Source organism: Pundamilia nyererei, unplaced genomic scaffold (genome assembly GCF_000239375.1).
Source record: "Pundamilia nyererei isolate P.nyererei 1_Seehausen unplaced genomic scaffold, PunNye1.0 scaffold00049, whole genome shotgun sequence".
NCBI lineage: Eukaryota > Metazoa > Chordata > Actinopteri > Cichliformes > Cichlidae > Pundamilia > Pundamilia nyererei.
The window spans coordinates 1,592,573-1,617,513 of NW_005187450.1; the positions used below are offsets into that span (position 1 = coordinate 1,592,573).

Consider the following 24,941-nt stretch of genomic DNA (forward strand, 5'->3'; position numbering starts at 1 on the left):
GGGGGTGCGGCTAGATTGGTAAATCTAAATTCAACGATCTCCGGTTCACCGAGAAAATGATAATAAAAGGTAAACTGTGAGGCTCCAGGTGCTGCATTTTAATCAGAAAACTTATTGTTATTCTTTTAAATTTAAGAAACGAAATTCTTCAACATGAGAAAACAATAAAACAATAAGTAAATAAACTGGGCTGTGGTCCAGATGAACACAAACTAAATGAAACCATTACTTGGAATGAAAATGTAACCAGCGTTCTTGCAAATGTGCGGACGGCAACACAAGATGAAAACAAAATAGCATATTAAAATGCAATAAACGAGCATCTGTTTTGAAGTGCAAGTAGTAAAACCACAGGCAGAGCAGTGTTTATGTTGCAGTTTAAAAGGAACCGCGTGTAACTGTGAACACAGCCTTTATCATCCACAACATGTCTGCTTGCTGACATTTTTTTAGCAAGGCGGCTCAAACACTAGCTCCCCCTTCCACCTCACAAGCGAATCTACATTGTTAACAAATGCCTTACCTTTACCCTGTACACATTACTCATCTTCATTTCCCTCCTTTTTAAATTTTCAGCAATCACTGTTATTCTCCTGCTGAGGTGATGTGCGGCTGTCGACTATCCCATCATACATGCCGACACATCAATCATTACCTGACGGCTGATGATGAGGAGTTTGAATTACCCCACAAACACAAGGCGCAGCTTCGTTTTCTTTGTAGCTTAGTTTGAGGTTATATCCTACATTTAATACTTAATTGCTTCACTAAACACATGAAGAGTTTAGCTGGCTATAAATAAAGACAGGTCATTTTAATTGAGGCTGAGCATCTGCATCTGTGTATTCCATATATTTAAAGAAACAGCTCTGAAATAAACAATGCAGCATTTCAGACATAAAAGGGTGAAAAATGTCAAAATTGTTAAATAACCTCAATTAACCAATAACTATATTGCTAGCTATAATTATATACTTTGCTGGTATTGTTGCTGGTGCTTTTCACCTCTCCAGATGTTATCCTCTTCTCTGTTCTCCATGGAAACACCTCTGTAGCACATGTTTAGCTTCATCGTATGAAGACCAGCCCTCAATATAAGGGACTAAATTATAACACTGGTTATTACCAAAATCATTTTTTATGTTTGTATGTGCAAGCTCTTTGTTTAAAATGACGAATTAGAGAAACCAGATCAAATTTAGACAAAAAACAGGAATTCAGTCATTTTTAAAAAACGAAAAATATTTGTGTTTTCTTGTTTTTATTTGCTATATATGCACGTATCGTCACTAGAATAAGGTGTTTTTTTTTTTTTTTTTTTTTTTTTTTTGGCCTGTCCCGTTTGGCTCTTTTGCCATCAGAATTGTTGTCTAAAGGCAAAGAAAGATACCCAACGGATATCTTTCTTTGAATAAGGTTATTAGTAATTTTCCGTAGGTAACTGTCAGAAAAAAAACATAGGTGTCATCTTTTGGTTGCACAGTGCCCTCTAGTGGTGCAGATGTCAACCAGACTTCAAATCCAAACAGCACTTGATGCAGCTACACACACAGAGCTTGTATATGTTTGTGAGAATGCACTTTTGTTCTCCGGTGGCCCTGCAAATGTGTCAGCATGTGTTTGTGTGCCTGGTCTATAAACCTTAAAGCGGGATTTTCATAAACATGTAATCTTCTGCTTCTTCGATTTCTTTTTATCCCTCTGAAGATTTGTCCCAGACTCCAGCTGTGGCCCCTGCTCAGAGCAGTATGTATCACCGCCTGCAGCTGGTGTAGCTAGCCAACATAGAAGTGGTGGTAGAGACAGACGAGGTTGTAGGCGTGTTGGTGTAGCAAGTAGCTTTCCATAGCCTCAGCAAAAACATGTCCTTTATAGTTGTACAAATATAATTTGGGTGAGTCCTGTATATCACTTCGGGAGAGACAGAAAGACATTTCTTTGTGCAAATCACTTGCCGGAAAGTGACAGTTGTGGTTTAAATTTGCAAGTCAGATTTATTGTTGTGCTGCAGTTACAGGGTGTCTACCGCGGTATAAGTTGCGCTGTGCTTGTGCAGTTACTGCCATTAATGCAGTTTTCCCAGTCGCTCTAACAAATTCCGCCTTTATGTAGTCTCGCTTGTTGCACAATATATTAGACTTGACAGCTTTTGTAGAAGGAATCTAACATCTGAGGTTTCTCTTTCATTCCAGGCTACAACTGCTCTCTCTCTGTTCCCAGCTCTATCTCAGGCAATTCTACTCATCCTCCTTTAGGTATATAGCTCACACTCACACATGCGCAGCCAATATTAAGCCTGTGAGCTCGTCTTGATGTACTTGAACTTTCAAGTAACAACAGTATTCGAGGCATGGAGTTGTTTCAATCTGCTCTGATATCTACTCGTGGTGGTGGGGGGTGCGCCACGAAATGCCAGCTTTATTTAACATAGAGGGAAAACTAGATGTCACTCCCGCCCACGATCTATATATCTACCCTTTATGAGCCCAAATCCAACTCCACTCAATTAAGTCTGGGGCCGGGAAATGCCTTTTGAACTGTCTTTTTGAAGGGTTTCTGCTAGACGCACTGTTCTCAAGCTGCAGGGGATCCTATTTGCCTCTGCTAATCCTCTTTTCCTGCCTTCTCTCTCCTTTTCTCTCTGCCTGTCTGTGTTTTCCTTTCCTCCTTATTTACTTCCCCCTATTTCTTCTTTCTTTATCAGTTCCAGCCCTGTTGAACATAAGCTCTTACGTGAGTGACACCTTTGCCAAAATCAGCTGGACTGCCAGAGAAGAGCAGCGGAGCTTGCAGCTTTATGTGGCTTATATGAATAACCGTAAGCTACTTTTCCTGTCCCCGCCTTGCTAAAAATTGATAGGAATTTAAGGTTGTATCATGTTCAGGTACACCTAGGGATGTTTTATATTAACACCTAAAAATATAGCGTAAGCCTCCGTGGTTGCTTCAATCCCTTCCCTTTAAAAATGGATTCAGATGTGTTTAAGTTATATTTAGTGTAACCATAATACTGGAGAACCATTTATTAGTCGCCAACAGCACATCCTCTTCTGCTAATACAGACTTGCTGCTTGTGCACTTCCTGTGCTTGGCTGTGTAGGTGATGGGAACTGGCGGATTTCAGAGGCTGTAAACGCTTCTCAAAGTTTCCACATAATTGACGGGCTCGAACCGGGGACGGTGTACACTGTGCGCCTCATGGCTAAGAGACTGCTCGATAGCGCTAGTATTTTCGAAGACGTTATCGAGACACGCACCAAAGGTGAGAGAAGCAAAGACTGTCAGCGTCAGTAGATTTTAGTGATAACAACACCAGCATATCATTATCAAACTGACTGAGTGAGTGACTGACTGTGCTGAACGTGTGAAGTTATTCATTTCTTTCTTATGAATCCACATAAGAAAAGCAAATGCACATTTGCTTTTGTCTTCTTCCTGTCTAACATCTGAGTAAAGAGTCAGTGTGACATCAAACCTGAGCTCATCACATTTTTTTTTTTTCAATCAAAGATCAAGTTGTTTAAGAGTGCTCGAGTGGTTGGGCCCACCTAATAGAGCCGGTGTGTAAAGCTGGTTCTTGAGCTCTCTTTCACTTGTTTTCAGGTGCTGCAAGTCAGGAGAGCAGCTTTTCAACCCACGGTTGGATGATTGGGACCATGTGCGCTGTGGCACTGCTCACCCTTGTTGTGGTCATTGCCTGCTTTCTGCGGAAAAACAAAGGTGGCAAGTATGCAGGTACGCCATCGCCACAGCGACAAGAAAATCTCGCCATGGAAAAAGGTCAGTTAGTCCTTAGCCAGGGTTGAGTCCCCCAAGTCATTTTGAGCTAAAATTGAAATCCTAAAACTACTACCAATTTATCAGGATGATGCTTTTTTTATAACTTGGGCCTCAACCCTGAGCTCAAACCTGTTTATGCATGTGGGTCACCTTTGCACGGCAGCTACAAGCTGCAAACAATTGGTGCGGCCGTGTTAGTTGTCTTAGTACCGCTGATTTCATACTTGTCAAGACAGACAAGCGGGAATCAGCTGCCTTTGTTGCACTCCTCTCCACTGCTCACCTGAGGAGACCTTCCGAGCTCTTCCATCTCACTATTGTGCTGCCATGTATCAGAGTCAAATTCAGTCTCACAATGGGCCTGCCTGCAAAGTGTCTGTTCACTCTGTTTCTTTCCTCTGAACCTTTATGCTTCCCCATCTTCTGCCTACTCCACTTCTTTGCCTGCTGTAGCTGTAGACAAAAAGCACTGAATTTTTCATCAGCTCCTTTGGATTCCCCCCTTTTGCCCATCCAGTTCTTTTCAAGGAACCCCTCTTTTAGCTTTCTCAAACGCAACTGGTCTTTTCAAAGTGTTGTTTGCACAAAGAGCTGACATCCAGCACTTTGTGCTAGACAAGCAGAAGAGAGGGTTTCCATGTAAAGACTTAATGTAATGTTTACACAGATTTAGCTGTTCTCAGATGCTTTTGGTCGTGACTTCTCAATTTCTAATCTTACAGTGTTGAGATTGCGTATCGCTAAGTGGATCTTTTAAGCTTAGATATGTTCAGTTTTGACATTTCTGCAGTTTCCAGAAATACTGCTGTTTGAGTTATTTTCCCTTTGTAGGATGGTAAAGACAAGATCTTCTAAAATAAATCTGAATCTGGAGACTTATGGATGCACACACGAGTAAAATGTGACTGCATCTTTGTGTGAAAGTGCTGCACTAACAATGGTGCTGAAGTGCCTGTCTTGCCCTCTCTGCAGTGAAAGAAAAGGAAGAGCCCCACTCTGACACGGAGTCACAGAAAATGAATGATGACACCTTCTGTGACTACAGGTGAGCTATACCCCTTTTCTGCACGCTGCAGTACCAAAGATTGATGAGAAATATCTATTTTTTATTATCTCAAAAATCACTATGCTGTAATTAATATGTTGTGCATATGTTAAATGTTTTCTGGCTGAAAAATAATTTTTTTGTCATGTATCACTGTGATGTCTTTCCCTCCCAACCTAAAAGCAAACCACGCATTCATGAGCTTTACCAGGATGAACCTAGAAGCCAGTGTTCTCGTCATTTAATGGGCTAGGTAATCACACGGTGTAGTTAAAAGTAGTGGTTAACACACAGCACAAGCTTTGTTCCCTTTTAGTTGGAATTATGTTCTTTTACTCCTGATGACGTGCATGTGTCTGTTCTGCAAAGTGCTTAAGTCATGTAGTTGCTTTAGGCATCAGTAGGCCATTTGTGTGCTAGTCTGTGTATGCTTTCATATAGACATTAATATTTTGGGGGGGGGGATATTTGTGCACTGCTTGCCTCCTTTTGTGTGTGCGTTTGAGTGTTTTATTGGTGTTTTTGTTTTTTTACTTGCTGTCATTCTATGTAACGCAACTTACTGCGTATATTTCTTTGAGATAAATGCTGCAATTTTTAGTCAAAAGGTCTAAATATTACAATTATTCCATAGACTTCTAATGTCCATAGTTTTTGCCCTCCCTTATGAAAATTCTCAGGTAAAAAGTTAACAAACACCCTTGACTGCAGCTGGGGCAGGCTGGAGGCATCAACAAACCTCGAAATGCATTTGTTTACTTGGCATTTGCACGGCTTCAAAATCCAACAGAGAAAAGATTTATAGATATGATCAGTCTTTAAAAGATCTTTTTCAGACAACAGCTCTGATACCAGCTATTTAAACTGGTTTTTTTTTGGTAAATCTAGACAACAATTAAACTGTGATTTCACTGCAGTCTCACACTACTGACATGAGCCTGTGTTACTGACAAAGTTCTCCTTTCAAACACAGTTGTGTTGCGTAAAAAGTTAGACATTTGCAGTCGGCCGCATAGTGAAAGACACGCCATACTGATAAGACTGGATTCCACTTAGAAACAGGAAGCTCGTTTAGTTTGCAAGTCTTGTTCTCTTTCATGCTTCTTGTTTTTACAAAAGGAAGTTTTAATTTCAGTTTAGCTTTAAGTCTTAGACCCACTAATAGTTCTTCCTGTTTAAAGGGAGTTCTTCCTTCCCACTGTTGCCAAGTGCTTGCTCATATGTATATATAAAATAGTTTAGCAAACTTTAACATGGAAAGATGACTTTTGGGATAATAAAGGTTATTGAAACATAACTAGTTCCTGTCTGTAGTGCCTCAGCTTACTTGGGAACTTAATAGATGCAGATTTACTTAAATAATTTTAAGTAGTTTTAAAAAAGAGGAAGCTCCTACTGCACACGCACAGATTCTGGATACACGATAATTGCTGATGGAAAATATACGGTGAAAAACCAGGCCTTTGAGCCCGAGGCAGGCAGCTGTTGTACTTTATAATAGCTGTTGAATTTCCATTGTTTGCATTGTTTAGCTGCTACGGTGATAATTTTGGGGAATCGAGCGAATCCTATTTTGCTTGACAGCATTGCGGCAACTGTGTGACAATGGTGTGTTTGTTTGTGCAGAAAGCACCTAAAATAGCCTCTTCTGCCTGCTTTGATTCTTCTCGTCATCGTATTATTCAGAACATGATTACTCACAATTGTGTGGTTGCTGCCAATTGCGTTCCTGTGCTTCTTGCCAAGACTGTAATTCTGTTAAACAGGAAAGAATGGATTGTCCAGTGTCCATGACCCTGTTTTTGTATTACGGACCACAGTTACTTTGTGGCTCAGATTTGCTTGATGTCGCAATTGTGATAAAAAGTGCCAATGGGAGTGAAAAGTGTTGCAGGAAATCTACTAAATGAACAGATGCAGTCGGTTCGTTTCAGTAATGAAAACAAATTAGCAAGAGACGTGTAAATTAGCAGGTCAAAAATGAGCGGACCTGATGATAGAGCAAGAAATTGACTAAGAAAAAATGCCATCCATGCGTTTCCTGAGAAAGCTGTTCGTTCTGGAGCAAGGGGAAACGCCTGTGGGGTCTCAGAGGCTGTGGCAGCTGTTCTCTTGGTAAATCCAATCGCTCAGTCGGAGTGTTTATCCAGAGTAGGCATCCCTGTTTTGTTTTTTGTTTTTTCGTGCATGCCGTGTGAAGCTGCAGCTATTTATTAAGTCAAATCAAGGAATCTTACTCTCAGCCAGCTGTGGGAACAATCACTTTCTGTAAGCTTACAGTTAAAATTACAAGGACATATTCTAACATGCTCCAGGTCTGAGCATCTAGAGACATTTTTGATACTATCCATCCATTTATTTATTTTTAACCCAGTGCTGTCAAACTCAATCTACAACGTGCGCCACATATGCACCCACTTGTGATAAATGTGTAAATTTACAGAAAACTATGTTACTCCATTTCCACAGCTGGCCTGTAATTATAAAAATTATAAAATATAAAGTTTTCATTAATTCACAGAAAATTCATTATAAAAACGAGTAAAAATTCATTTTACTGTAATAGTAGGAAAACAAGAACGTCCCTGTTGTTTCAGTGTTTATCTGTTAGTGTTTGGTGTAAGGGAGCAGTCTTTGTCAGGAAACACTGTAAAACTTAAAACTGTAAAAAATATACTTAAAAGTGCTAAATCTATGCACTCCTTCACATTTTCTAAAGCTCTTTAACGTGCTGGATTGGAGACTTTGGTGGGCCGATTCTGGCTCCCGGGCCTTATGTTTAACATCCCTGGTTCAACTGCTATCCAGTTCATGGGAGACTGGGGCCTTTCTTGGCCATCATAGGGCAAGAGACAAGGTACGCAGTGGACACGTCACCTCTATTACAGGGTCAGTATAAACAGTTGTAAAGGTACCTGGCACATATGCGTTTTTAAAATTTAATTTAATTTAGTTTTTTTTTCCTGGACAGCTGTTCTCCTCCTGATGCTCCACATGAAGTTCTGCTCTGTTGAATCAAAGTAGCAGTATTACTGACGACCACAAATATGTTGGGGCACAGCTCCAAATAATCACGGTGAAGTGGTAGAGGACAGAGCCAAAGCTTTGGCACAGCACTCACAGCTTTGGGCCATCCACCAGTCCTATTTATATGCTCATTCTCATAACTTCTCCCCCTGACTTTCCAAATAAATTAACACTCTTAGCAGCAACTATCGCAGCCAAATCAGCTGCCAGATAAGAAATGGTGCAACGTGCAGTAAACTGCTAGCCACAAACTTTAATAAATCACATTTGTGTGATTCTGTACTCTGAAGATTTTGTACTCTGAAAGAGAAACGCTCACACTGTGAGGGCAAGCAAGAAATAACTGTGTCCACACCCTCTGAGTGACTCATTTCTAGTAGTTTTGCGACTGTATTATGCATTAATTGGCTCAATATAGGTTACATGTATTCATTTAGGGCTGCATGCTTTAAAAAAAAAAGAAAAAATGAAGTGGTGGCTACGATTCTGCATAGCTGCTGCAAGACTTCCAGGCATCCTTTTGGTAAAGTACTATTTTCTGCAAGGTTGATGAAATGGTACAGAAAGTCTCAAGAATGTGCCCAAGTTTTTTTTTTCTATTTTTCCACATGTGAAGAAAGAACTGGCAAAAAAAGGAGAATGCTGTGATATTGAATTTCTTTCTGACAAACTTTATTTCGGAGCTCGCAGGGCAGGAGAAACCCTGGTGTTTGTTTGTGAGCCAGTGCAGATGCTTTGCTGCAACTATCTGTTTAGAATGCTTCTCATGGTTAGTTTCATGAGTCTGTTCTGACTACTGTCCCCCAGAGTGCCCTTAGCCTTACTATGATGTTGTTTTCCTGGCTTTAGAGCTGGATTCAGGGCTCTGTAGTGCCCTTTGAATCTCTAAAGGCAATAGACCACCCACCGGTATGCCACGTGTCTGGGGAGCTGACAAGTGGTAATTATGCTTCAGATGATTTCTCTTTGTAGACAGCCCTCTATTGCTTTGCCCCTCTGTCCACTGCAAGAACAGCAGGTGTCATGGCTGGAGCAGGCCGTTAGCCAAGCGTGTGATGCAATTTTTTCCTCAGCCGGTTTATGTATTTCTTTTTCTTTTTTTCCCCTTCCTAGCCTGGTGAAAGCTCTCATGTTCTCATACTGCTCATATTTTTATGTGCAATTTGGGAGAAGGCAGCAGATGCAGGGAAGTTATTTCTCCAGACACCTTGAAACTAGAATACAAACAACTTCAGCTTCACGATCGGGGAAAAATACACCTTGCACCTGAAGTTTTGCTGCCCCCACTCTACCCAACCCCAAAAAACCAAGTCAACATAGGTCAACGGGAAGACAAATTTAATTACCTTCTGCCCCCCCCCCCCCCCCCCCCCCCCCCTTCTCCCTTTTCCACCTGTAGCTTTTGAGTGAGGGGCTCAAAAGCACTCAGCCCCATTTTATCATGGCATTCAAAGTCACTGTGGGCGGGCTGCAGCGGCGGTGGCATTCCACTGCTCTTAGATAACAGCCACTTATCTGCAGCACTCTAGAGTCGTCAGAGAAAGAAGGTTTGATAAGAGCTGAAATGTGGACCTTATGTGGCTTGCATTGTAAACGGCCTCATGAAAACGGGCAGATAAGATTGGTTATTAAAAAATCCCTGCGAAGGAGAGCCGTTTTAAAATCTCAGCTTGAACCGGGTCTCTGTGCTAAAATCCTGCTCAAAATGTTGAGCTTTTGTTTGACACAGGTGTCAACTGCAATATGCCTCAAATGGCGCTATCATGCATGTGCCACCTGAGCAACGCAGACGCTCTGTGTTATGAATACAAAGAGAGAGAGAGCGGGCGCGCGCGCAAGAGAGGGATAGAGGTGTTGCCAAACACTGATCGTTTAGGGAATTTGAAAAGAAAGACAGGGAGGAAAAATATCCTCAGTGCTTTGAGGTGACCCCCACGTCTTGTAGCAAGACACCTGCAAGTTGGCCAGTCGCCCAGCCTTAAATTGGCATCTAATCTCCTCAGCCGGAGTGTGGGCCCATGGGAATACTACGAATGACAGGCTGTTTGTCTGGGATTGCATATGCCCCACCTCCACTCCTCTCTTCCTTCTCCCTTTCTCAGCCTTTACCCTCCACTCCGCCCTCCACCCCAATACACAAACACACACACACACACACACACCTCCCTCTCGGCTTCTTTCTCACTGCTCTCTGGCAATTTCCATTGCTGGCTCTAAAGAGATTTGAAATTGCCTTCGGTCCTGAAGCCCTGGCAATTAGCAATTAGTGAAGTGATTGTACCAACCCGTTCCTGCCTCCCTTGTGCTCCCTTTCCTGCTGTGCAGCCGCTGGATCCACCCCTGCCTACTGCCTCTAGTGATGTATTGAAACCATAAGAACTTGCTTCATGAGCCCGTGTTTCTCTTAGCAAGTATTTGGCAGGCTATATGTGCTGATTATTCTCTGTTTGCTGGTGTTTGTGTGTGTAGCTTTTAATTTCGTGTGAAATACATAGTGTGCAGTGTGCTCGTGTCAAAGACGGCCTCTTAAGGCGACATGTTTTGCGCTCAAAACTGTTTGCTGTGCTATACCACGAGTTTATTTTACTCACTGCACCGCTGACCTCAGCCATCCTTCTCTGTTCTTCTTAATGACAGCGACAGCGATGAAAAGCCACTGAAGGGCGGTAGCCTGTGTTCCCTGAAAGGAGATGATGCAACTGGGGACAGTGTCAGCAGATACACCCTAGGCGACTATGCAGACGGTGGAAGAGAGTTCAATGAGGACGGCTCATTTATTGGGGAGTACTCTGGACACAGGCATAGAGGCTCTGTTAGCGAGCCCAACGGACCCACTCTTGTGAACGTATAAAAGCCGAGCTCCAACTGAACTGACTTCTACTTGAGATCCTTTCAGGATACTTTTTCATTCAGATTCCCAACATTCAGTAAAGCTCAAACAGCCAAATAAGGGAACTGACTCAAGCAAAAAAAAAGCGGGTAGAAGTTTTGCCCACAGCCTTTAATGGTAAGAAAAAAGGGGGGAAAGTGTGTTTTTGTACATCCTGTATGAAAAGTGATTAATGTAAGATTTTAAAGTTTGATAATTTTATTAATGATGAAGTGTTTTTAACCTTTCAGCCACAGTTTTACATCTACATTGTTAATTTTTTTTGTTTTTTACTGTAACAAAGGCATAAGATAAATCACTTTCCACAGAGTAAGTGTGCATTTAAACGTCAAAACATTTTTTTACACAGCAGATGAAACTAACACATACAGTAGATATGCTTATGTGTTTGCAGCATGTTTACATATTCATGCCGTATAGTTCAACGCAGGGTGTCATATTTATTGAAGACAGAATCACTCTTATGATTACAATACTGTTCTTTTACTGTACAGTTTGGTTGTTAATATGCAAATGTCAAAGTTGATCATTTGTAATTTTTTTATAATCAAAATGTTGATGTTCTTTTTGTGTCAATATATCAAACGTGTGCTTTCTTGCTTTTATATATCAAACAGACAAATGTTTCAGCAGCATTTATTAGTTTTTAGAAAGACAGATGAGTTATCTTCTTGCATTTGCAGTGGAGTGCAATCATGAGAAAAAAAAAAGGTTTCACCTCAAGCCCTCAGCACTCACAACGATTTGTCATAAACCTATTTGTAATTTTTTGGGACTTTTTCAGTTATGTGCCTTAAATATCCAGGATATAACAGGATGAATCACTCTACATCCTCGAAGAATTACCGGGAAGCAAGACTTTTTTTTTTCCTGTCAAATTCTTAATGTCGGGTACATTCTCTTCTTTTTCCACTTGGTGACTCATCAGCATCAGTTCATTTTTGGCAACTTAGAAAAAATCCTGTTGAAGTTGAAGAGAGATGTCCTCTCATTGGACGAGGGATGGAAATACATCATGGAAACCCATTCTTTGTGAAATTTCGTTCACAAAGCAACACTGAAAAATGATACACTCACGGCTGAATTAAGCTCGACTTTATGAAAGGTCAAACACGCTCTAAATCCCCACAATATTTTTCCCGTTATCTCTGCAGTACGTGCTGCAAATTGGCACATGCATAATGCATGTTGCTAAAATATTCATTAGGAATATAACTCAAAGTTGAAATTTGACCTATTCGATAAGCAGAACTAAGAAAACTGGGATACAGCAGTGCTAAAGGTTTCTTTGGTTAGATGCTCGTTTTTAGGTGCAAGATTAACCTTTGAACCCTCTTAAGGTACAAAGACCATTTGAAAACTAAAGGAGATCCTTGTGGAAAGCACTTCACTATCACTTTGTATTTCAGAGAAATACATACCTATACTTATAGAACTGCAACTATTTCAAATATATTAAAGACAAACATTTGCACACGTACTAAAGAGCATGAGAAAACAACAGTGGATAATAAAGAGAGCGTTAGACTTAAAAACAACACAAGAGGTGATGTGGTAGAAAGTTTAGTTGTGAAATATAGTCAACTTTTTAGTCAATCTCTTTCCCATTACTGTACCAGGTCCCAAGGCTCCAATTATCTGAACCAAAGCGATACTTGCACTTCCCTTCAAGTTCTGAGGGGAAAATGTTGCACCTTTGATGAGGCAGAAATTCCAACTAACGAAGACGGGAGATGATCGACTAATCTGTCATTTGGTGGGAGCCTCTTTAAATCACTCAGCCCAGCTACCCCTCTGCTTCACTCTGTTATTTTTGAGCTGTTCAAAAAAACCCCCCCCAAAAAACAGCCAACAGCTTTCTTCTGTATTTACCATATCTGTTTGTTTCAAAATCAAAAAATAAGTAACTAAAAAAAAAATCAACAGCTTCAAATGTGAGTTTAAAATTCACAAGACAGCGAGATGGGTGGTAGTTACACATTTTTGTAAGTCACGATCTGAGCATTTAGTAAACTTTTCTATTATTATTATTTTGGAGCAGCGTTCCACTTGGCTTGTTACATATCTCTGAAATACACCTGATGCCCTTATCTTTCCTTTTGAATGCACAGGTTCCATGCAGCTATATAGCCTGTCCACAGCCTTGTGATTTTAAAGAGGCATTCATGTCGTAATCAAACCAGACTTGGGATAGTGGAGTTGAAAAGCACTCTATGCTCATGGCAAGATAAAGGTCATTTAAAGAGATAATCCCAGTATTGTCAGGGATTACGCCCTCATCCGTTTTAAAATTGCTTTCTCAGTGAAACGTTAAAGCCTCTAAACAACAACAGAAGATTATTCTAGTCAAAGCTCTTCCGAGTGTCACACAGCCAGCTTTTCTCCCCTTTTTTTGGGCTTTACTAAATCTATTTTGAGGACCTATAAGTGACCCTTGCAAATAAAGTTATATTAGCTCTGTTTTGGAACGATTACAGGTCAGGCAGTTAGTATCATTCAAATCCTCGTTCAAAGGACTGCCAGTACTTGTTGTAAAGCATTTTGCTGTTGTTATCACTGGAGAGTGCAGCACACTCACACACAAACTTATAGATCACAGCCCGAAGCAGATCACTCCCTTTCAGTCGATTTGACTGGAGTTGATATTTAGGCCAAGTGCCTTGGAAACTGCCTGGTGGGAGGAAATTGATAGTATGCTCATGCATGCTGCGTGTTTGCCTCGGCATGGTACCAACTTTAAACCGACTGACGCTGCAAGGACAGGATGCTGTGCGAAAACAAGTCGTTTTCTCGGGGTGCCACATATTGCAGTTATGCTACAAAAACCAAGTGAAAAAGAATGATCTCATCAATATTGAACGCTGTGTGGTTCACGGAAAGGGCAGTAGTGACAGTTGTTTCTGAAGATGCTCTTAAGGAAGATCTTTTTTGTTTTGAAGGAATGCACTTAAAGCTTTTTCCATGGGATCAATATAAGGAGTTAACTCAGCATTAGATCCAGTCGGACCTATTTAAAGCAACACATAAAAGTTTGCATGTTCAATCTGTGAGAGGTTTGCTTGAGAAAATGGTTAAAAGTAAAGAAAGGTGGGCGAGCGTTGAAGGTTCCTTGGCAACATTACTTTCACTCAAGCGTCTTTCAGCAACAGTGCAGGGGGAGAAAAGTAGCTAAGATAGACAGCTAATGACAAATGACAGCGTAATATTTTCTGTAATGGCCTTCCCCAGGTCGGAATCTTTTTTAAGGAGGATGTGGGATGCTTACTGTTTTACCAAAATCCAATGCAAACTAACAGGAGACAAAAAGAACAGCTGTGGAGCAAGTCATCGTTTCGACACGCTTTCAAGAAACTAATGGGAATAGTTGAAGATGCATTTTGTCTGTCTCTCTCTCAGTCTTTCATTAAGTTTCCTAACGCATACCTTCTATTGATTTCACTTTTGAAAGAACGAAAATAAATCAAATCTAAATGCATCGATATCTCAAACAAGATCTGTCACAGTCGCACCCAGAACTCTCGTCTAATTTAGCTTTTCCTCCCCTGCCTCTCATTCTTTTGTCGTCTCAACATGGTGCAAGACTCACCTGGCAAAATTTAATTTGTCTCACCAGAATTCAAATAGAATGGGATGATTCTGCATACAGAGAATCCATTTAGAGGGCTATTATTTCCCCAGTAAACTGCTTTAGATGCAAGCCCAGACACTCTCAAATGCCAGCCAGCAATTGACTAGATGGTTGTGTGTGGTTTTGTGTGTGTGTGTGTGTGTGTGTGTGTGTGTGTGTGTGTGTGTAGTAGAGAGAGAGAGAGAGAGAGAGAGAGGATGAGAAGAGCAGGAGGAAGCAGAGACACTCAGCCTTGGCACAAACTAATGAGACATGCATTAGTAATATGATTACAAAGTCAGCCTGGCTATGTCACTGACCAGGGGGGCGCTTTGGCGGAGACATCTGCACAGGTCATAGTGGACATTGAGATATTCATTTGCGGTGGGTCCGCATCACTGTGAGCGACAGCGAAGTGGCAGTGGGTGGAGATGCAGAAAATGATGCTCACACTGGCTGTCGTTTAGGTAATGAAAACACATTAAAAAAAACAACGAAGCATGACGAAGCGGAATTTTAAATTAAAGAACGCGGCCCCGGTCATTTTAGGTCAACATGTCCTGAGTTTGATCCAGAGAAGGATTTCATCTTGATTACTGCTGGAGTATTAGATAAGAGACTTCTAAGTGCTGTGTGGGTGGAGAATAATTCTCACCTTTCTTGCTTAGCTCAGGGCTGTCAAGGCAACAACTTGGCATCAAAAACAATCCGTACACAATAGCCTGCTGGAACCATGTGACACAGCCACGTCACATGGTTGAAGCATGTGTTGTCCAGCTAAGCCAAGCCGTTAACTAGCACAGGTAAAACAAACGTGTCTTTTTTTAAAAATTTGTTCTTGTTTGAATGTTGATGTTTTTGGTGTTATGTTTAGGACGCCAGCAGCTTGTTAATAATCATTCAGTTCGCTTGGAGAGCGTCCCTCTTTTCTTTGCTTTGCAGGCAGTAATCACACTCTGGTATTATACAAGCAACACTGCGAAAAGACAAATTGAGTCTGAAGCTTTGCCCTTACATTCATTTTTTTAAAATTAGTGCTCAAAAAGGCAGGTGGCAGCGAGAGAAAAATTGAGTGGATGCAGCGAGTGCATCTGTTGCACTTTACAAAGCAGTTAAATGAGTTATTTCCATTTGCTGACATTTGTTAATAAGAAAGTGATGAGCAGTTGTGGATATGAAGCGAAAGCCAGAGATACTTCACTTTTTATTTTTCCAAAGCAATCCTTTTTTTTTTTTTTCCTGAGAATTTGCTCCTGTGGTGTATTTGTTGTGGAACACCACTCCTGAATTATTCATGATGCCTTCATTAAAACACTTCTATTTGCATAACACACCGGGGCCGCGTAAGATGCATTAGGGCTTTTGATCCTGTTGTACATGTCAAGTAATTTAACTGGACCACTAACATGGAAGTCTTTAAATGTCTCAAAAAAGAAAAGGAAAAAGAAAAAAGCAATCTCATAATAAACGTTATTGGGCTTAAAGTTTGAACGATGAGATGTAAGTGGGTCAGTGAAGATCCCTGTGGTGTGATAACCATGATAAAGAAGTGATGAGTCGTGGGGACATTACCGTCTCACTGGAGGAGCTGTAGCATTTATTTTTCTTAACTATTTTGATGGAGGCAGTGACTGTTGTCTGGCAAATGTGTTTTTCCAGATGTGTTGCTAATGACTGTGCAAATTTTCCTCAATCCCATGTCGACCTGACCTGACTGCCACCTACCCATCACATTTTAAGTCTGCTGCTTGCATTTGGTCTCTGGTTGCGACAATAAATCTAATGAGCACAGACTGAATTGTGGAAAGATGCACGAAAGACAGGTGTAAGTACTTTTCTTTGAGCCCAAAACACAGTTACAGATGAACTACATTAATACTGTGTCTAACTGGGGAAATGTTTCTGTGGGTGCATTAGGTTCGCCTTGCTAATTTAAAGTAATGTCACATATTGTACTTGAAAACAAGCTTTAGCAACAGTGCTAAAACAACTTGCTGATGGTGGAGGAAAATTAAAAGAAAATCCTGAATAAATGAGTGAAGAAACAATAATTGCAGGTTCTGCCACACAGGTGCACGCCACGGTACAATTAAACAGTTAACATCAAATCACGCTCTGTGGCAGGAATTAAATTGTGGCAAGGGGGAAAAGCTCTTTAGTGACTTTGGAAGAGGATACATTGTTGTGGCGCAGATGGCAGGAGCTTCAGCCACAAACACCGCTCAGCTGGCTTGTATTTCAGCATGAATAGTGATTAAAGTGACATGTTGAGCATACTGTCAGCAAGAACATTTGTTAACGTTTACTTCAACATAATGACAATAGCTTATATAGAGTATTTTTCCAAAAGTGCACAGATACGAATTTGAGTGATATCCCATTCTTAATCCACAGGATCTAAGAGGATGTCAGCGAACCCTTTGCAGCTATAACAGTTTTAATTTCAGTTTCTTTTGGGGAGGCTTTCTACAAGGGTTAGGGATTTGTTCATGGGAATTTTTTACTATTCTTCCAGAAGGGCATTTATGAGATCAGAGACTGATGCTGGACAAGGATGCCTGACTTAGTCTTCCCACATCCCGCAGGTCTTCTATTGAGTTGAGGTGAGGACTCTGTGTAGACCAGTCAAGTTCTTCCACACCAAACTCACTCATTCATGTCTTTTTGGATTTGGCTTTGTGCGTGATTTGTCACTACAAAGAACTCGTCTCCACTGCTCCAGAGTTGAGTGACCACTGCATCCGACACGTAGCATTGCGCTTGGTGTTGTAAGGCTTGGATGCATCTGCTTGACCATGGGAACCCATTCCATGAAGATCTCTACTCACTGTTCGTAGGCTAATCTGAGGGCCACATAAAGTTTGGAGGTCCTGTAGGGATTGACTCTGCAGAAACCTCTGCGCATTATACGCCTCTGCTGAGCTGCTTTCATTTCAGTTGCTTCAACTTTGTTATAATAACACTAACAGTTGATTGAGGAATATTTCAACGCGACTGATAGCAAGTGATTGGAACATCTGGATGGATGAATTAATACTTTTGGCGATATGGAGTATATAATATATGAGTCAATCTTCACCCTGTTCTTGACAAGTGGATGCGTGGATTTGTAACGTACCCCAACAGCATAGCAAATGAATACTTGATTTCTTTAGTGATGGGAGCTGCAAGCTCGGTAATTTGCTAGCATGTTTAGGTCCACTTTCTTCCAGGAAGCGAAAGGTCACTAATCAGCACTAATCAAGTTGTTATGGTGCTCTGTGAGGAAACATTTTTATCCTTGCGAAGGTGGTGTGTTCCAGGCATATGAAAATGATGTGAATCACATGCTATGATCTTCACAATTACACTTTCAATCCAACACTTTTATTAGCACTATTATGAATAAAATGCCAAATTATCTTTAGAAATAGTGGATTTTATCTCTTACAGAGAGATTTGTATAGTAAATGCCAAAGAACACTGTGGTTCTTCTGGTATATCATGGTGACCTAAAACCTTACTGCACTGCTTTATGTTACATTCTCCTTTAATTTGTCCTTAGTACATAGCGTGCTAACAATGGCTGTTCCTTCTGCTCAGACCTAAATTTATTTTCCATGTTTTCAAAATAGTACGATACTTCCATATAGGCAAATCTGAAGAGTCATAGAAGTTAAATAAAATATGCATGCATACACGCAGTGAAAGCCGACTTCTGCACAATGGCCCCATTCATTGTTATTGCTCCTTTCAAACACACACCGATAATGAGCTTTTGTGCTCTGCCTGAAGTAACAAAAATAATTAACACATCACTGTGCTGCCCCAAAAATCAGGACAGACATATGAACAAATTCACACATAATAATAAATAAGGTTTTCATTAAGTTAAATATTTAGAACCATATACTTCCATCTAAGATCTGATCTAATAGGAAAACAACATCTAAAAGGCCCAATGCTCAAATTAATAAAAAACATTATCTTGTTTTTATTTATTAATAGCTGATACTGTGTTCATATTAGTTATTTCTAATCTGCTGAGTTTGAGCTTTTTGTGTGTGGGTAGCAGATGTAGGGCGAGAGGTGGGGTACACCCTGGACAGTTACCAGTCCGCTGCAAAGCTAACACAGAGAGACAGAGAACTATTCAATTGTGGATTCGACCTATGCAGGCATGTTACATGTGTATTAAAGTTACATCCCAGGGGTAATGCCCAATATACATGTGTGATTTCCATTTCACCCTCCCAGTTGTGCTGCTCTTTAATATCTCAATTCACTGTGAAACTGCGAAACATCACAATGAATGAAAATGGCAAATAAAACTGGTGCAAAAGGCATCATTTGGCCAGACATAATCACACAATCGACTCCAAATCCTGCTGGAGCACGAACAGAAAAGGCTGCATGTTCGGTTCCTTCAATTCCCTTCAACACAGGCTGATTACTGTAATGGTTCTGTACAGCACTACACCATGAAACTACTTGATCCTTTTGCATGCTATGTTTACCACTGAGAATTCAACCGCATGCCCGTACACACACAGTCACATACTGGTGCAATGAGCACAGATGGGTACTATGTGTTTACTGGGTTTTCTATTCTTTTTAATGTGTTTTTCATTATTACAACATTTATTATAATGATGTGATCTCCCTTGAAGGCACCTTTCAAACACTTCTAGGATACAAGCTCAGTGGTACTAGATGTTATTGCTTTGACAAACTTGCGCCTTCTGTTTACCTTGCTTCTTGCGGATAATTTGTAATGTTTTGGATGTAACAGAGCTCGAAATGACAGCAGCATGCATCTTCAGAATGGGAATTAGAGCAAACCATCCAGAAAAAGATTTATTGTTTAGCAAAACACTTTTTGATGTGGAGGACATAAGCCAGGTGTCAGTATGCTCTGGTATACTTACAGATCATGTATTTGATACTGATAATAATTTTTAGGTTATCACTGATAGATTGTGGGAACATAAAGGGAAACACTAGGCAGAAGAATGGCATTTTGGTGAACTGAAAAAGACTAGAGGAAGGTACACAGCCTGAATACTCATCTGGGAGAGAAGGGTAATCAGGAACAGGTGAACTCAATCAGACATTAATGAGGGCTGGAAAAAGAACAAAAGGAGGAAAGGAAAACACAAGCCACACAAGAAAAGACTCTTCAGGAAGTAATGGATAGATATGGAGCACAGAGCCATACCCAGACAACAGAGGAAGGCACAGAAAACAGAAAGCACAGAGTGAAACATAAAGGAAATGATGATTGTGACATATAAAAAAATAATCAAAATTATCTGCTGGATATGTGATGATCCTGGGTCTAAGTGATTACTGTGTTCATTGAGGCTGTCATCGTTTTAATGTGTCTTGCGCTTTCGTTTTAGTTAATACAAACGAGCCCCACAAAAATATGGCAGCAGCAACATACTGATGACTAGCCTCGTGTTGTGGACCGTGTCAGGGTTGTTACTAAAAAAAAGTAATTTACTTTTCTTAAAAGGAATGCACTATGTTATTTAATTACACACTGGAGAAGGTAATTTGTTACAATAGCTGTTGCAATACTTGCGCATTACTTATTAAAATGATCTCAAAGGCATACACATAACTACCAATTAACAAAGTAAACATAACGCTATAGCTAAACACACCAACGCAAATCCATTCAATAGGATCTTTCTTTTAGTTTTTGCATATAAACACAAAACTAGCAAAACAGAGCAAAGATAGAAACAAGCCCAAAGAGACACAGTGATTCTACCGCAGAAACAGGCAGAAATTGAGGCAAAAATCTTGCAAGCCTGACTGCTTCTAATTGTCTCTGTTACCTGTTGAAGATTGGGCACTGGCTGCTAGGCTGGGGTTGGCATGCACTCAGCTCTAACATCACTCTGGGTTCTTTTTGTTAGCATGCTATGTGTGCAGATGCTTACTGAGACCTAAAGTTGTGTTAGCAGTATAATTCAATAGTTTCTGTCCTGGATCTAGTTTCCACTTTACCATCACATTCTTATCCTTGTATGCAATAAAAATAAAAGTAATGTAATAAAATGAATTACTTTTCAGAATCTGTAGCCACTCCACTGTTTTTCTCCTCCAGGCACACAAACTGAAATCAGCTGATTGTTGCACAAGCTAGCAGGATGTAAAAAGAGCTTGTTAGTTTTCTATAACTGAAGAGCCTTTGTAATGGAAGCAATGACATAATTGTAAAGGTAATGTAATTACTCAGTTTAGTACAGTATCACATTACATTACTGTATTACTGAAAAATATGCTGTGATTACACTACGGGATTACTTTGTAATACATCACACCTAACTCTGGTTGTGGATGGATCATCTCAGATGTTCTCTTGGCTGAGGTTTGGTTTATTTTCAGCGTCTTCTTCCTGCTATGTGATGGCATCTGGCTGTGCCCATCAGGGACCATCAATGGTCATTGACCGGTAACTCATAATATCTCTGTGCAAATGCGTTCACATTAGCATAATCACAGCTACGTAGCTAGCCACCAGGTAGCACATCATTATATGTCAGCTAATCCAACTTCCCTAGCTCTTCATATTTTGCTGCTATTTCATTTTTTCTTCCTTGTTTACTTGCAAAGTTACAGAAGATTTGTATTTTTTGTTTTGTTTTGTTTTTTTTGTTTTTTTTAGAAATTATTCAGTAAAAACACTATATATTATCTTTAAGTGGAAGCTAGGTTGCTAATTTCCTGCTAACATCTAATTCCACTAAACCTCATAAATCCTCTTTTTTTAATGGATACTGATCATTTTAATGGAGCTGGTAGAATTTAAAACATTTTTAACAATCAGTGGTCCCTCAGCGTTTGGTTCATTTTAGAAACCGAAGCAGTGTTTGGAACCAAAAATGGCTAACAAGAGGATTACAAAACCCCTCAAACTGTGACAGAATCCCACATTTGTTTTGGAGACAACAGAAATAAACCTGACTTTCTGACATTCACTCCATACACATACAAGCGTACACATTCGATGACATATTCATGGCTCATCCTCCGATGTTCACATAGCGTGAACTTGGTGAAATCGGCCTCCATGTCAAACTTTACCTGCGCTGTTGGATTTGACATCTCTACAGCCTATGATAAGAAGTTTGACTTGTCGGCACTCATAATGCCTAAGTTCTTATAACGTTTTACACTCCAGTGGTTGCAAGCTCCCCTAAGGAGCTGCATCCTCTGCATCTTTCAGTCTAAATCACCTCATTTCATTTGCCTCCATTATACTCCATCACGCCTTATATCTCCTGTATGTCTTCAGAGAAACCTAATTTGCCCTACATTGTCTCAGCGACATGCAGTAAGACACAACAGGGGCGCCTCTTCCTCAATTAGTGGTCAGTCATCCTCCTCTGGAATCCATCAAGCCTTGCCTACCTCATTTATCTGCACTTCACTCTTCTTCTTAACTCCATATTTTCTGCCTGAGAGAAATCTCTCCTGACATGCACGATTACTAGAAAGCCTCTCACTGTGCTTTCCCATCATACTTATTCAGCTGTGATGGAGCCTAATTCGCCTCTATAGAAGGCGGAGTGTGAAATTCACTCTTTTCTATATGTCGTTTGCTGTATTTGGATGGAACTTTGCTCGTTGGGACAGCAATTTTCAGCCAGTCAGTCATTTTTTTTCCTCCTCTATATTTGTTCCCGCAAAGGAAAAAAGTAAAATGTGTATAAACATCTAATGACCACGCTGTTTTGGTGACTCCACATTGATAACAGCATGCAAAGTAATGATAGGAAGCCAACAGAGCCTATCAAGGGAGTGAAGCTTAAAAGGGAACGAAGGGTCATGAGCTGTTCATAGACTATTATTGATCTCATTGCCCTGTGAGCTCTTCTCACCCCAGTAAAGAGCCCCACTCTCACATCTACGTGGTGTAATCATTAATTTGTTATGATTCCTGCAAGGAGGCAGCATGTTCAGACATGGATCAAAGCTCCACGGTAAGGCACTTGCTTGACATTTATGTGGCTAATAACACCTCAACGGGGCCACGCATTCAAAAAAGTTGCTTCACCGTACCTCGACACCTTTTTAAAGTTACAGTATATTAATGCTACTTTTGTCCTTAGAGACCAATTTTCGCCTTCCACTGCAGTCTGAGAGAAAAAAGAGCTTCTATGGTGACACTGATCTCAGGCACCACACACAGAGAATGAAAGTATATATTTATATGGAAGTATTTTTATTTTATTGTGTAAGCATCCTCTATACTGGATTTATTGTCCATCTGGTGTATTTGTTATAGAAGCCCTTCTTCAGAGTTTTTACTTTAAGCTTCTTTCACAGAGAAACTTATAAGGAATAGGTTTTATATCTCTTATCAAAGACTGAATAAGTAGTAGCCCTGAAGCACAACTACACTGTAGCATCCTATTACATGTAATGAATTACCAGCTGCCTCACATAAGCGTTATTCCAGAATACCTGGTGGGCTTTGAGGGTTTGTGGTTTGGCTTTTTTCCAGTATCCTGAAGATGGTAATGAACAAGATGAATGAAGATGGTAAATCTTATTGTCACTTCTATTATCTTTTATTGAAGGACCATGTGTTTCTGTCTCCCCAGACAGTAGGTAGCTCAGTGGTATATAAAGTTTTTGGAAGGCATCCATGACACAGTGGGGAGTGTAATCAGAAAACAACACAGCAGATCGTAAAATCACAATTCTATCAGGGAGAAACTTGATGTCGTGCTCTCGTGTGTTCTGCAGAGTAAAGGGAAAACTTTTCAGTGGATTCAGCACCTGTAGTACTATATCTGAATTGGGATATATGGGAATGGTTGTGTCTGGAAGAACATACGGCATAAAATGTTACCTAAATTAAACGTGGGTACAGGTTAACAGACGAGAGCCGGCAGGAGTCTTTGTGGAGGTGGAGGTATGTTCAGGAATTAAAGTCAGATGTAGAAAGACAGAATACATGTGAATGAGAGGGAGGGAGGTGGACTCAATTCAATTTGCTTCAGTTTTATTTATATGGCACCAAATTGCAATAACTTGGTGAAGGAATAGTGGGACGGACGAACTCCCTTTTAAAAAGGGAAACAGAAATTAATAGTAACAAATGATTAAATGCAAAGTGGTGTATAAACACAGGGAGAGTGAAAAAAATGGACGCCTTCGAAAGAAGAGATAGTGTACGAAAGAGATGAAGAAGAGGGTGGAGGCAGGGTGGAGTGGATGAAGACAAGTGCAAAGGGCGATTTGTGTCTGAAGGATAGCAGCAAGAGTGAAAGGGAAGGTTTACAAGATGGAAGTGAGACCTGATGTGATGTATGGTTTGGACATGTGCAGAGGAGGGATACTGGACATGCTGGACAAAGAATACTGAAGATGGAGCTACTAGACAGGAGGAAAATAGGACCATCGCAGAGAAAGACTTGTGGATGTTGTGAAGGAGGACATGTAGAGGACTGCTGTGGCAGAAGAAGATGCTAGAGATAGGCTGAGATGGGGGCAGCTGATCCACTGTGGCGACCCCTAAAGGCCAAAAGAAGAAGACGACGAAGTATTACGTGTTGTCAACAGGTAGGTAGGTTTGTAAATCTCCAGCATTGTTACTGAGAAAAATGCAATTTTAAAAATCTGATGTAATAGTTGAAAGGCTTAAATCAAAAGACTTCTTTATTGATTTTGGTAATTGTATCAGAAACGACAGTACATAAAGAAGCTTCTTATATTAGCAACTTGAAATGTCTAAGCACAGTCAAAGTCATAGTTAAAACAATCCCTTAGCAGTACCGGTGGTTTGTGGTAGCTACAACAGAAGGCAATTCTGGAGGCAGAAAACAATCCCTGCAAGCAGTTGATTTGTCAGAATACAACAGAAGAACTAGTACTGTATCGGTTTACAAGACAACCAAACAAACTCACAGTATTAGTAAAGAAGTCGATCAATAATTGCTGCGCAGTGCAAGCCGATTTCCACACAACAGCAGAGCACAGTGAAGGGGGTTGGTTATTTTGCTGAGGAGTTCCAATCCTTCATGCAGTTTCCTACAATTATTATTAAAACATTTATTAAAGATAAATAAAAAGATTCTGAAAATGGTTGCAATTTTTTTCTTTTCAGTTTGGTCAAATACCTTTCACTGCTAATCTCCCCCAAACAAACAACAAAAAACCCCACTGCTTCTGCAGTGAATGCTTCACAATAAAAGCCACCCCATGTTTTACCACACAGTCCTTTTAATTTCAGGCATTTCAAGAGGAAGCTTACTGTGCATTTAAAAAAAAGTGCAAAATACATGTTATTGAAACGTTTTTGACACAAACAAATAAAAACAAGGTCAAACATCATGAAAATCATTTATATTTTATGGGAATTAGTTGGATTTGAGCTATTTTTCAAGCTATATCATCATCATCAGTTGGTCTTTTTAAATAAACTGCGGAGCTTCCATGTTCACTTGAACTGGTCGTGAGCTGCCCACAGTCATAAATAATGGCTTTGTTTATGGACTTCATCCTGCTGAGGGTTATAGAAAACCGTGGACACAAGTAATGTGTAGTAAACCAAGCAATGAGGATGGTTCAACACAGAGAATCACCAAAGC

The 24,941-nt window shown here is 40.3% G+C and overlaps 1 protein-coding gene across 10 annotated transcripts in view; it reads left to right on the forward strand.

The window, feature by feature from the left end:
- Positions 1–11,512, forward strand: part of chl1a (cell adhesion molecule L1-like a) — a 48,709-nt gene extending 37,197 nt beyond the window's left edge. For 2 of the 10 annotated variants that reach the window (XM_005732938.1, XM_005732937.1), the window contains exons 24-30: positions 1,708–1,746; positions 2,193–2,255; positions 2,705–2,818; positions 3,101–3,262; positions 3,604–3,780; positions 4,753–4,825; positions 10,490–11,512. In XM_005732938.1, the coding sequence (XP_005732995.1) occupies positions 1,708–1,746; positions 2,193–2,255; positions 2,705–2,818; positions 3,101–3,262; positions 3,604–3,780; positions 4,753–4,825; positions 10,490–10,703 (842 nt within the window). In that variant the 3' untranslated portion in view covers positions 10,704–11,512. Of the gene's footprint in view, positions 1–1,707; positions 1,747–2,192; positions 2,256–2,704; positions 2,819–3,062; positions 3,263–3,603; positions 3,781–4,752; positions 4,826–5,008; positions 5,079–10,489 lie in introns of those variants that run through there. The other 8 variants (XM_005732943.1, XM_005732940.1, XM_005732941.1 and 5 more) reach the window with 8 other exon arrangements.
- Positions 11,513–24,941: the final 13,429 nt, after the last annotated feature.